The sequence below is a fragment of the Patella vulgata genome, chromosome 8, assembly GCF_932274485.2.
Source record: "Patella vulgata chromosome 8, xgPatVulg1.2, whole genome shotgun sequence".
Lineage (NCBI taxonomy): Eukaryota > Metazoa > Mollusca > Gastropoda > Patellidae > Patella > Patella vulgata.
The window spans coordinates 36,818,662-36,831,340 of record NC_065886.2 but is presented as its reverse complement, the minus strand read 5'-3'; the positions used below and the strand labels follow the sequence as shown (position 1 = coordinate 36,831,340).

Genomic DNA, 12,679 nt, shown 5'->3' with positions numbered 1-12,679 from the left:
ATTAGCTCTACATTTTTTATTTGGGTGATAAGAAACAGAAGAAACTAGGTCATTTCGGGATTAACATATGGTTTAATTTTTATTTCAATAATTTGCTTGCGCGTAGGGGTCTTTAGAAGTGGGAGGAAACCGGAAGACCCGGAGAAAACCCACGAGGTTGGACAGGCGACCCTAGATAAGACACAGAATGAAATGAAATGGGTTTTATGTTGTAATTTTCTGCAACAAGCAAGCTAATGAAGACTGGTTTGGAGGGAAATGTTTTTTTTGACAGCTGTTTCGTTCAGTTCTCATGTCCAGAGTGGCCCCTGCCCTGCACTCTTGGCAATGGGAAAACACAATTGGAAACTCACAGGACAATGTCTAAATCAACTAAATTATGACATATAATTTATTTATTAGCATAATTATGATCAATAACAGTACAGTATGGGATTTTGATATTGCACATAAAACTAATAGTACTTTATAATGAAATATATTTAATATGTGTACAAGCATGTATACTGGAAAAAAACAACTAAATGTTGACTATAACAAATACCAGTAGAAAATATAACAAAAATATCAGTCGTTTGATAAACCCTTATTAATTTATCCAGCTTATACACCAAGGTTAACAGTGATAATTTCATTTTTAAAAAGTTAATTTTAATTTCACTCTCTGATTGGATGCTACTCTAGGGTGCCTTGAGGTTTCCTTCACGCGTAACCTCTAGGAGCTTCAAGTTAATTACGTAAGCGAACAGCAACTGTCACTGAATTTTTGGTGCATAAAATACTCACAAGTTGAAAGGTATCAGTCAGTAAATTACAAATGCAAGTCCAGCTCCTATGTTATTCAATGATCCTTCACTGGACAACAGTAAAACACACTGACAAGCAACAGCTGTCCAGTAAAACATGTTATCTAAAGTCATTTTCGCCAAGACCTCCTAGATTAAAAATCGACAACTATGTTGGGATAAGTTAGCCTATACTCGAAACGAAATATACCATGACCGTCCAACCCTTGGAACCAAATATAAATGTTTCTGAACAACTTAGATAACTACAATAAAATTGTTCCATGTCGAATCCTGCGATCGGAATTTCAATTTGCCAGAGTTCAACGAGGTCATTTCCAGTTTTAGGGTTTGCAGTTGATTGTTAGTGATGAATTTTTACAAATCTTGTAAAATGATCGGTAAAACCGATTTTTTGTGAAATAAATGAACTGGATTTATAAGTTTAATGCGTTAGCAGTGCAGAAAACTAAAAATTGTGAATTTTGGCGTCCTCTCATTCTGCTCCCTCTCGACACATGACTGGTTTAATGTGATTGTGCGATGTCCGAGAAATATTGTAACAGATCTTCAATACTAAAATCTAATGATATTTGTGAGTCTGGATAACATTTCTTCATTAAATCATCGTAATGTTTATACTGGTTGATAAATAAATTCTGCATTTCTCTCCATACAACCTGAAATATTAAATAATACATGCATAGAATATGTTCCATTTGATCAATGTACAACAGGGCTTCCACATCAAAACTTTACCTGCTGGCCATATTTGATAAGAGAGAGAAATGGGGTTTAACGTCCACTCGACACACATGTCATTTCGGGACTAACACATGGTTCAATTTTATTTCAATAATTTGCTTGCACTGGTTTTTAGCAGTGGGAGGAAACCGGAGGACTCAGAGAAAACCCACGAGGTTGGACAGGCAACCCTATTCCTTGTCAGGTACAACCAGGGAATAGAAACCACGACAGTTGACTCAATGACAGACCTTATGATACAGCGCGCACAAGCTAATCATTCGGCCATCCAACCCCCACATCTTTGTTAAAGCAGAAACTTGGCTAATTAAATTCATATTTGATGGGAGTTTTTTTTATGGTACCTATCGTGAATTCAGGTGTCTATACTACTTGACATATAATAGACTAAGAAATAAAATATTAGTAGGGTCTATAATAATTATTTAATAACGAAATATTCCCTTTTACCTGTAGAAGATTCTCCTCTTCACAAAGTTGTTTTTCTACCTTTTTATACATGTGATCTAATGTTTTCTTTACCTGCACAAATAGAACATTGTTAATTAATTTGAATATAATAGAAAATTGTTAATTAACTTGAACCTAATAGAACATTGTCTTTAGCAGTGGGAGGACCTGGAGAAAAGCCACAAGGTTGGACAAGCGACCCTACTCCTTCTCACTTACAAACGTGGATTTGAAACCACGCCACTTGAATCAATGTCAGATGACTAGACCACCCAACCCCCCTCTGGTTAGTAAGCCAGTGCAATACTTACAGAGCCACTGTTACTCGAAAATTTAAATGAAGGAATTATTCTATTCATAACAACACAACTTTATGGATTTACTACTTCTTGGTTTATTACATGCAACGTTTCAATACTCTTACAGGTAACTTTATCAAGCAAATCCATGAATATTATACCTCCACTTCTAGTTGTGGTTTAAGGGATTATTTGCCATGACGACCAGGCTGCATGTTTTATTTCCTCTTTAAACAGACTGTCTCGTTGAATTCCTTGTGGAGCAACATGTTCTAGGATTCTATCTCTGTGTTAAGACTGTACCAGCTGACAAAATCGGAATCGTGGACACCAAAAAGATGTAAAAACACTAATAAGTTTGTACCTCTTTAGCAGGATAATCTTTAATGACTTTACGTAATTCTTGTTTACTGAACATTAACTGAAAACCAACTTCTTCAGGTTTCACACCAGTAGCTATACGAGCTTGAACACCTTCAAAAAATATCTGAAAATACAACAATTTACTGTTATTTTCATTATGTCCATTTACATTTGGTTGAATTTGATCAAAATCGAATTTTAGGTGTTGTGTATAAAGTGTAGATAATCTTCAGTTGTGTGCTTATCCACAGTCACACCTACATGTAGTTGACCCCAGTGTTATAGAGACGTCCTACAGTACATTCAAATAGTTGATCCCAGTGTAATAGAGACATCCCCTATAGTATATACATGTAGTTGACCCCAGTGTAATAGAGATGTCCTAAAGTATATACACGTAGTTGACCCCAGTATTATAGAGATGTCCTACAGTATATACATGTAGTTGACCAAAGTGTAATAGAGATGTCCTACAGTATATACATGTAGTTGACCCCAGTGTAATAGAGACGTCCTACAGTATATACATGTAGTTGATCCCAGTGTAATAGAGATGTCCTACAGTACTTACATGTAGTTTTTCTAGAGGTCGACCAAGTAGACCAGCTGTATAATGAGCTAAATGTTCTGTATATTTAGCTCGTGATTCTTTCTTCTCACCTTCTAAACACGCCACCTTTAGATGGGATAATATACCTACAAATACACACAACATTTAGATGGGATAATATACCTAAAAATATACACAATTAAACACAACCTTTAGATGGGATAATAAACCTAAAATATACCTACAAATATAAACCGCCTTTAAATGGGATAATTAGAAATATAACACAGTTAACCTTTAGATGGGATAATATACCTAAAAATACACACAACCTATGTATGGGAAAATATACCTAAAGAAAACACAGTCAACCTTTAGATGGGATAATATACCTAAAAATAGTTCAAACTTATACTGTAAACAATTTGTATTGAAAACAACTGAAAACTAACAAATTATAAACTGAAGTTAAAAAAGATTTAAAAAGCAATAAACTTTGTCACCAGTTTCCCCTACATATAGCTAGACAGAGCCATATTTGATTTTTTTTTGTGGGTCTAAATATGGTATTCCTTGGTATGAAAGGTATGGTTCAAGATGACATTTTGTGGGTTTTCCTTGGTAAGTGTAAAATGTAGGGTTCAAGAAATGTAGAATACTTACGGTACATACGATGGAAATTCTCTGAAAAATACAAATTTGTAAATATATCTAAAAATGTAACATGCCTCAGGTAATTCAATTCTTCAGGGTTAAAAAAGAGATGATAGGACGTATCTTTAAAGGGCATATACGTATGACTCTATTCTTTGGAACGTTATCACAGTCGAAAACGGGTCTAAAAGCATATATTTAATGTAATATGAATGTATATGAATTGATCTATATTCAATTTTTAACATTTTTATTGTAAATTCTAATCAGTTCTGTTCAATGAAATATGTGAACAGTCCAAATTGCAAGGCAGTCACTTATGCCTGCTTAATCCATTCTATATGAGTTTTTATTACTATTTTGTCGTTTGTGAATTAGCCATTACTAATTACTTCTACATTGTCTTGTAGGATATGTTTTTCTTTGTTCATTACAAATGGCACCTGAAACCATAGAGTACACAACTAGTGTATTGATTTTAAAATGTTTTGTATGTCTTGAATATTGGATATTAATAATGATTCCATATTGTCACGACAAAATAACAACCTCAATATTGATTGACATGGACCAATTTCCTGTTTTTAACTTTGAATTGTATTGAAAATATTGAATAAGAGGTTTAGCTCCTTTAACATAAGGGGAATTTTGCCAATTCTCTATTGAATTCTAACTGTCAGTGTACATTAGTGAATCTCGACCTTTCACCAGTCTTGCCATTGCTACCCCTGAAGTTCAAACCAGCATTTTTCTATAACCTCCACAGTTTGGGTGGTCTAGCGGTTTAATACATGAGCGTGAAACCATAAGGTCTGTCACTGAGTCATGTGGCGTGATTTTGATTCCCCGCCTGTACGTGACAAGGAGTAGGGTTGCCTGTCCAACCATGTGGGTTTTTCCAAGTCCTCCGGTTTCCTTCCACTGCCAAAGACCCCTATACGCAAGCGAATATTAAAATAAACTTGAACCATGTAAGTCCAAAATGACATAGTTTGTGTCAAGTGGATTTTACCCCGCCCCACTTCTACCTGATATTAAAACTATTTTATATTTACCCATCATGACCACATCTTTTGGTGTTTTTTGATGATCTCTGGCTACTCGTACAATCTGTTCAAAAATAACCTGAACAAGTTTCGTGTACGCTTTCTCTAAATCTGTTCTTCTCTCTGACCCTCGGAATATATTCTCAGCTAAATTAGCAAATTCCTACAAAATAATATATCAGATTAGCCCAACCTATTTCACGTAAATGTCTTTTAAAGAGGAATTATAATGTTGATAATTATTTACAGCCTACATGTATAATTTCTTTGCTCAAAATATTGTCCACAGCTTGATTATCTGAGAGGATAAATGTGTATTAGGGATGGGTAAATGCAAATTAATGTCACTCTCAACAACCGCCTAAAAGTTTATGAAATATTGATGAATAGATTTTTTTTAGATAAAAAGGTCTTAAATTCTGTTAGCAAAATTACGTTTGTTGAATTGTCATATTCACATGTACTCTTCAAAGCATTGGGTTGGACATCCTCGTTATCCCCAGTGGTATCGTTCCGTTCTACTCCACTGATCCCTGGGTCCATTCGCAGGGTTTTCACAAATTCAAGTTATCTGTTCTTGATGATTTTATTGGCCACATAGGTTGATTCTACGAACCAATCAAAAAGCAGTTTACATACCAGTCTTAGGTTCATTGTTCACGTAAGCTTAATTCTGAGAAATTTAATATCAAAGAAGTGATATGCACACAAAATGATATCCTAAACTATTTTAACAAAGTTTTCAAAAGAGATTCGGCGATATATTAGATGTGAATGGACCAAGGGGTTAATTTAGTAGAACGGAACGATACCACTGGGAATACCTAAGATGGGGATTTCAGTGGTTCAAGTCTGGTTTTCATTTGTCATGGATGGGGTGGTGCCTACATGGCTGACTAGGAAAATGATTGTAGTTGTTCAGTTGTGACAAAAATCTCTGTTTGCACGTAGAAATTGATTGTGCACATATTATAAAAGATCCATCGGTTGTTAGTCTCAAAATGAACAAGGAAGTGCCGCAAGGATGTAACACACCTATCTTCAATTCTATGTTACTTTTATTGTTAATATACCACTAAGGGATTTTTATGTGGAAACATTCAGGGATCGATCATGTTTTAGTGATAATACTTACTTCAAATGACTGTACAAATAAAATAATTCCACAGCGATTCTTCTTGGATACTTTCATCTCTTCTATATTCTTAATCTGTGACATCTACAAATATTACAACAACTAATATCTTTATCTATAACATCTACAAATATCTTATAAGTAGGACGTTGGCTTGCTAAACACAATTTCATTTCATTATAATTCTCAAGCTTAGTACAGAATTTCAAACATCTAATTCCACAAAAGAAAAGATCTTAACATGGATCAAATATGTCATTTTTGGCTTTGTTAACATCTCAATGCAAGGTCCCAATTGGAATATATCATAGCAAAGTACGTGAATTTTATTAGGAAGAAAGTAAAGAGCGATAACCGAAGGAGAAAAGAGCCCTAAATAGTTACATGGTCATGTGACATTTTTGTTCCTTATGTCTTGTGGTGTATCACAGGAAAATCTCAGAGATGATGTTTTAGTTCTTGTTCAGGACATGATAAAAATACTTCAGCATATTTTTCCTGATTCACAGAATGATAATTCGGAATTTTTGTGGATCTCTTCCTTAAAGGGACAATAACACTCTTGCTGGCTTGAGAGCTCCAGAAAATAAATGATATCTCTATCTAAGTACTAGATGTTTAAATGTCCTACCTGTTGTGTAAATTATCCATTACATCCTATTTTACTATTTTTAAATCGAAGTTTCATTTGAAAAGGTTTACGTCAGACGTTTCAAACCATTATGTTGAATTTTTCAAAATTTTTAAATAAGGTGTGTTATGATGAAATTTGTATCATCAATTAATTGAAATATTCTAAAATAGTACAATTTGTTGACCAGAATAAAGATTGGGACATATTATTCAGTTACAACAAGAGTGGTATTGAGCCTTTAATTTGGTCCTGATTATTTAGTTATACTTACAATATATTTATCAAAATTTCTCTTGACCTTGACCAGACAGTTACCAAAGGTCATACTTAGAAAGGATCCAACATGTTGAGCATTGATTACATGTTGCCCCATTCTTACTAACATATACATGGAATATCTGAAATATACAATTAGTCATTCTTACTAACATATACATGGAATATCTGAAATATACAATCAGTCATTTTTACCAACATACACATGGAATGTATGAAATATATAATCAGTCATTTTTACTAACATATACATGGAATATCTGTAATATACAATCAGTTATTTTTACTAACATATACATGGAATATCTGAAATATACAATCAGTTATTTTTACTAACATATACATGGAATATCTGTATTATACAATCAGTTATTTTTACTAACATATACATGGAATATCACATATACATGGAATATCTGAAATATACAATCAGTTATTTTTACTAACATATACATGGAATATCTGTATTATACAATCAGTTATTTTTACTAACATATATATGGAATATCTGAAATATACAATCAGTTATTTTTACTAATTCAGTTAATTTTACTAACATATACATGGAATATCTGAAATATACAATCAGTTATTTTTACTAACATATACATGAAATATCTGTAATATACAATCAGTTATTTTTACTAACATATACATGGAATATCTAAAATATACAATCAGTTATTTTTACTAACATATACATGGAATATCTGAAATATACAAGCAGTTATTTTTACTAACATATACATGGAATATCTAGCTGTAATATACAATCAGTCATTCTTACTAAGGTTGTTATTCTTACTATACAATCAGTCATTCTTACAATGCAATCAAACATGTTACCACACAGTCATTCTTACTGCGCAATATAATCAGCCATTCTTAATATATAATCAGTCTTTCTTATAACACAACTGAACTGATTTTTGATGATCATTATTCATTGCCAAATAACATTAAAGCAATTTGATAAGTATTTTATGTCACTGGCATCAACTGATATTGAAAATTAATAAAAATTCATTGATTGATAGATTCACATTGAATAGCATTTGAATATTGATCATTTGAATAATGACTTCAATATTTGATAACATTTGAATAATGACTGAGTATATTTGAATGGAATAATGTCTTAGCATATCTGAATAATATTTTAATAATGACTTAGTATATTTGAATAGTAAAATCAGCATTCAATAGTTCAACTGAGCTTATATAATATCATGAAAATCTGCTACAGTATTTATAAAACCTTGTATATTACTGACAATAAACAGATTATAAAACCATGATGAAGAAAATACTTACAGACCATCTTGTCGATCAGAAAACATGATAAAATTATCTATATCATGTTCCAATGATGGAAACAAACTTCCTAACATTGACCTGTAATATATATAAATATAAATCATTTATCTCTTACAGTAACCTATAATAATATAGATATCATGTCTGAATATAAGGCCTAGTTAAATTAAACTAAGCATCAGATGTCAAAACTATTGGGGGGTCACGGTGGCTCGCTAGCCTGGAGGTCGGGTGTTCGATAACTGCACTGGCCGAGAAAGTTCATCCAGATTTTCCAGCGTATTTCCCCTTGTCAGTGTTGGTGGCAAAAGTTTGTTTCAACCCAACTGATCTATGGTTCTCAGGCTTAAAAATGTTCACCCAGCCTTTGTAGCCGTAGGCTAGCAACATATATTACATGTCATAAGCTCTCACTGATCTTGAAGTTTAACTTACCGAACTGAATCGTTGATTTGTCGCCTGAAAAGAGAATTAAAGTAAATATTACTATTGCTATATTCAACTATGCTGTGTGTCATGCAAGAGGCAGGATAGGCTTACTTGTTTTAGAATACCTGACACCACTTCACGCCAACCTGGAGGTCCAGTATTTGATCCCTGTGTTGGTCGAGGTTGTTCATTGAGAATTTCCGGCATGGTTCCTCCATGTCAGTGGTGCAAGATGGAGGGCCCCGCAAGGAACGATGTATAGTTGTTCGAATGGTTTGAAAAAACGAGGTCCCATGTACACATAAAAGAACCCTTGAAAGTTGGAAGTTGAAATAGGACAAGAGTAGGCCATAGCACCACTGTCCAGGCACAATTTCCCGCATAGCACACTCGATGCCAGTTTTCGTTAGCCCAGTTGGAACAGAACCGTAGGATGTTAAACCCTAATTCATTTCATTTCGAATAATTTTCTCATTTGATCTCACTGTAGCTGTTTTAACGCAATATACATCTAGACCACATTACAGGGCAGTACATTTTTACCATATAACAAATAATTCTGCACACTTCATTCCTCGAGAATAGATCTCTGCCCTAAAAGGCCACCATATCAAACCAGCGGCTGCCAGGCAGGATACGCCCACATTTTCGAGAGATGGATAGAGAACAAGCTAAGAAGAAAGTGATTTTTCCTACAATCAAGGGCCATAATTCAGGAAATTACAATTCGATATGTGCAAATATCGAAAGGAACCGATATCTTTGTGTTATAAACTTACATTTCAAGTTTCAACAAAATCGGATAAAAATTGTGACTTCTATAGGGTCCACAACTTTGATATACCCTATTTTTACGCTATTTGAGAACGAAGGGCGGCCATTTTATCTGTCAGTTTTGGGCCGATTTTCACGAAATTCGAACTCAGTCGTCCTTAGGGTGTAACAGTGATATAATAATACGGTTTTTTAAATCGGATAAAAATTATGACCTCTATAGGGTCCACAAGCTAAAAACGCGATTTTTCATACAATCAGGGGCCATAATTCAGGAAGTTATGGTCCGATAGGCGCGAATATTGAAAGGAACCAAGATCTTTGGGTTATAAACTTACATTTCAAGTTTCAACAACATCGGATTAAAATTATGACCTCCATAGGGTCCACAACCTTGATATACCATATTTTTACGCTATTTGAGAACGAAGGGCGACCATTCAAGTTTCAACAAAATCGGATAAAAATTGTGATCTCTATAGGGTCCACAACCTTGATATACCATATTTGAGAACGAACGGCGGCCATTTTGTCTGTCAATTTTGGGCCGATTTTCACGAAATTCGAACTCAACCTTCCTTAGGGTGTAACGGTGATATAATAATACGTTTTTTTAAATCGAATAAAAATTATGACCTCTATAGGGTCCACAAGCTAAAAACGCGATTTTCCGTACAATCAGGGGCCATAATTCAGGAAGTTACAGTCTGATATGCGCAAATATCGAAAGGAACCGAGATCTTTGGGATATAAACTTACATTTCAAGTTTCAACAAAATCGGATAAAAATTGTGACCTCTATAGGGTCCACAACCTTGATATACCATATTTTTTATGCTATTTGAGAACGAACGGCGGCCATTTTGTCTGTCAATTTTGCGCCGATTTTCACGAAATTCAAACTCAGCCATCCTTAGGGTGTAACGGTGATATTATAATACGGTTTTTTAAATCGGATAAAAATTATGACCTCTATAGGGTCCACAAGCTAAAAACGCGATTTTTCGTACAATTAGGGGCCATAATTCAGAAATTTACGGTCCGATATGCGCAAATATCGAAAGGAACCGAGATCTTTAGGTTATAAACTTACATTTCAAGTTTCAAATAAATCGGATAAAAATTGTGACCTCTATAGGGTCCACAAGCTATAAACGTGATTTTTCGTACAATCAGGGGCCATAATCCATGAAGTTTCGATCCGATACATGTCAATATCGAAAGCAGCCGAGATCTTTTGGGGATAAACCTATATTTCAAGTTTCGTCAAAATCGGATAAGAATTGTGACCTGTAGAGAGTCCACAAACAATTGTGGACGGACGGACGGACGTCCGGACGGACAGGGGCGACGGCATAATACGTCCACATGAAAATGTGGGCATATAAAAATTAGTATACTGTTTTGTATACATCTGTCATACTCATAAAGGCTAAATAAACTTTTTCAATTTTATTAAATGGAAGCAGAATAAATATTCAAAAAAATTATCGAAGTATACTTAGTGTTTTCAACTAAAATTGTCGATTTAGGACTTAAAATGTCAGTCAACTAGTTTAGTGTCTGTTCGCAAGCGGAGTTAACTGTAGCTTAAGTTTAGTATGACAACAAACATCACAACATATATGACTTTATAACAAACAGTCATCCTACAAAGCAGGAAATCAGCCCAGTTTTATCATGCCAATTCAATGTAGAAAATATCTTAGAATTAGAGATGCGATCGAATCATGCTTCAGGTTCCAGTAATAATTAGTATATTTGTTATAATTATTGACAACACGAAAACATCTAATAATTATTGACAACACGAAAACATCTAACAAACAAAATTTATGAATTTCAATCACTATTATAAATGTTATACCATTAGGCCTATACAAAAGATATATACAATACACAATATATACAATATATACAATAATGCATAGAGATTTGATATTCTCCTGTGTCAAGCTCTGCATTTGTCTTCACATTAAGGTTAAATTTAGTAACTGACTCACATCTTCGCAAGATATAAATATCCAAGTAATCTGACTGACTGGTAATATTCCAGCTGTGAATTTTCCTGTCAGTCATGGCTGCTAAACAGGACAACACAAGGAGTCTCGCTTCTTAATATGTTGTAGAGTAGTGACTTGACAATTGTAAAGATAAGCGAACATAGCACCATAATGCCAAAATTAAAAACGAAATGGAATCGGAACTGAAATTGTTAAATAATTATAAAATAAATAAACAAAAACACCAAACACCCAGAATATTTACAATCACTTACTTCTCTTTCGTGGTTCTTCTCTGATACAAGCCCTCCCCTAGATTCTCTTCAAAATATTCCCTGATTGGATAATATAAGATTGTTACAGCCAATCAGTAATGGTGTTAGTGTAGAGAAACATGTAACTATGGCATTCTGTTATCATATTTATATATATGATTAAAAACAACATCAGAGAAAATAATAAAACGAGAGTAATCACAGAGCCCATTTTTGTCTACTGAACTAATGGATGTTTACAACATCATAAAACCTGTTTTCTATGAAATTCTTATGTTCAATCCAGGATGTTTAGAATAGGGATGTATGTCCACTTCCCATTTCTTAAAAACCCTATTGTTTTGTGTATATAAATATTCTAGATATATTGCAGCTCAAAATAGAGATTTCTTGCATTTGACTGGTCGAACATGGAAAACGATAAACCGACGAAACCTTTAACAAGAGTCTGATAACGTGTGAGTGATAAATTGTAATGAGATTGCCATGACAAGCAAAGTATTTGACAACTTAATCAGAAATAGATATTTTTTGGCTAACGACACTGGTTTCTGTGATAAGTAAAGGTGTCTAAAACAGCACAATATCTGATCTCAGGGAATACTCTCATCTTAAAACAAACAATTCAAGAATGCAATCCTGTTAAATAATATGCTTATGTTAATTATATTAAAGGCTTGAGGGGTCATTTGCATTTTCGCTAAAATATAAAAATTTCTCACAACTTAATCCATGTTAATATATACTCAGATTGATTTGTTATCATTTAATTAAGAAAACAAGATCAAAATACCAAAGCTAAATAATCTCTCGGCTTGGATTCCATCGGATTTAAACTGGGTCCACCTGGTTTCTCCACTAGCATTAAAATATGGCAGCGTCTCCTTACATAGTGAACAAAATAGATCGATGAAATTTCAATTT

General features: G+C 33.7%; 1 protein-coding gene across 1 annotated transcript in view; it reads right to left on the bottom strand.

The window, feature by feature from the left end:
- Positions 1 to 520: 520 nt before the first annotated feature.
- The window catches only part of LOC126830932 (exocyst complex component 1), a 28,642-nt gene continuing 16,483 nt past the window's right edge, over positions 521 to 12,679 (bottom strand). The window contains exons 16-19 of the mRNA XM_056102880.1: positions 8,710 to 8,733; positions 8,272 to 8,352; positions 7,091 to 7,125; positions 521 to 531 (exon numbers count right to left, since the gene is read on the bottom strand). Of these exons, the coding sequence (XP_055958855.1) occupies positions 521 to 531; positions 7,091 to 7,125; positions 8,272 to 8,352; positions 8,710 to 8,733 (151 nt within the window). The remainder of the gene's footprint in view (positions 532 to 7,090; positions 7,126 to 8,271; positions 8,353 to 8,709; positions 8,734 to 12,679) is intronic.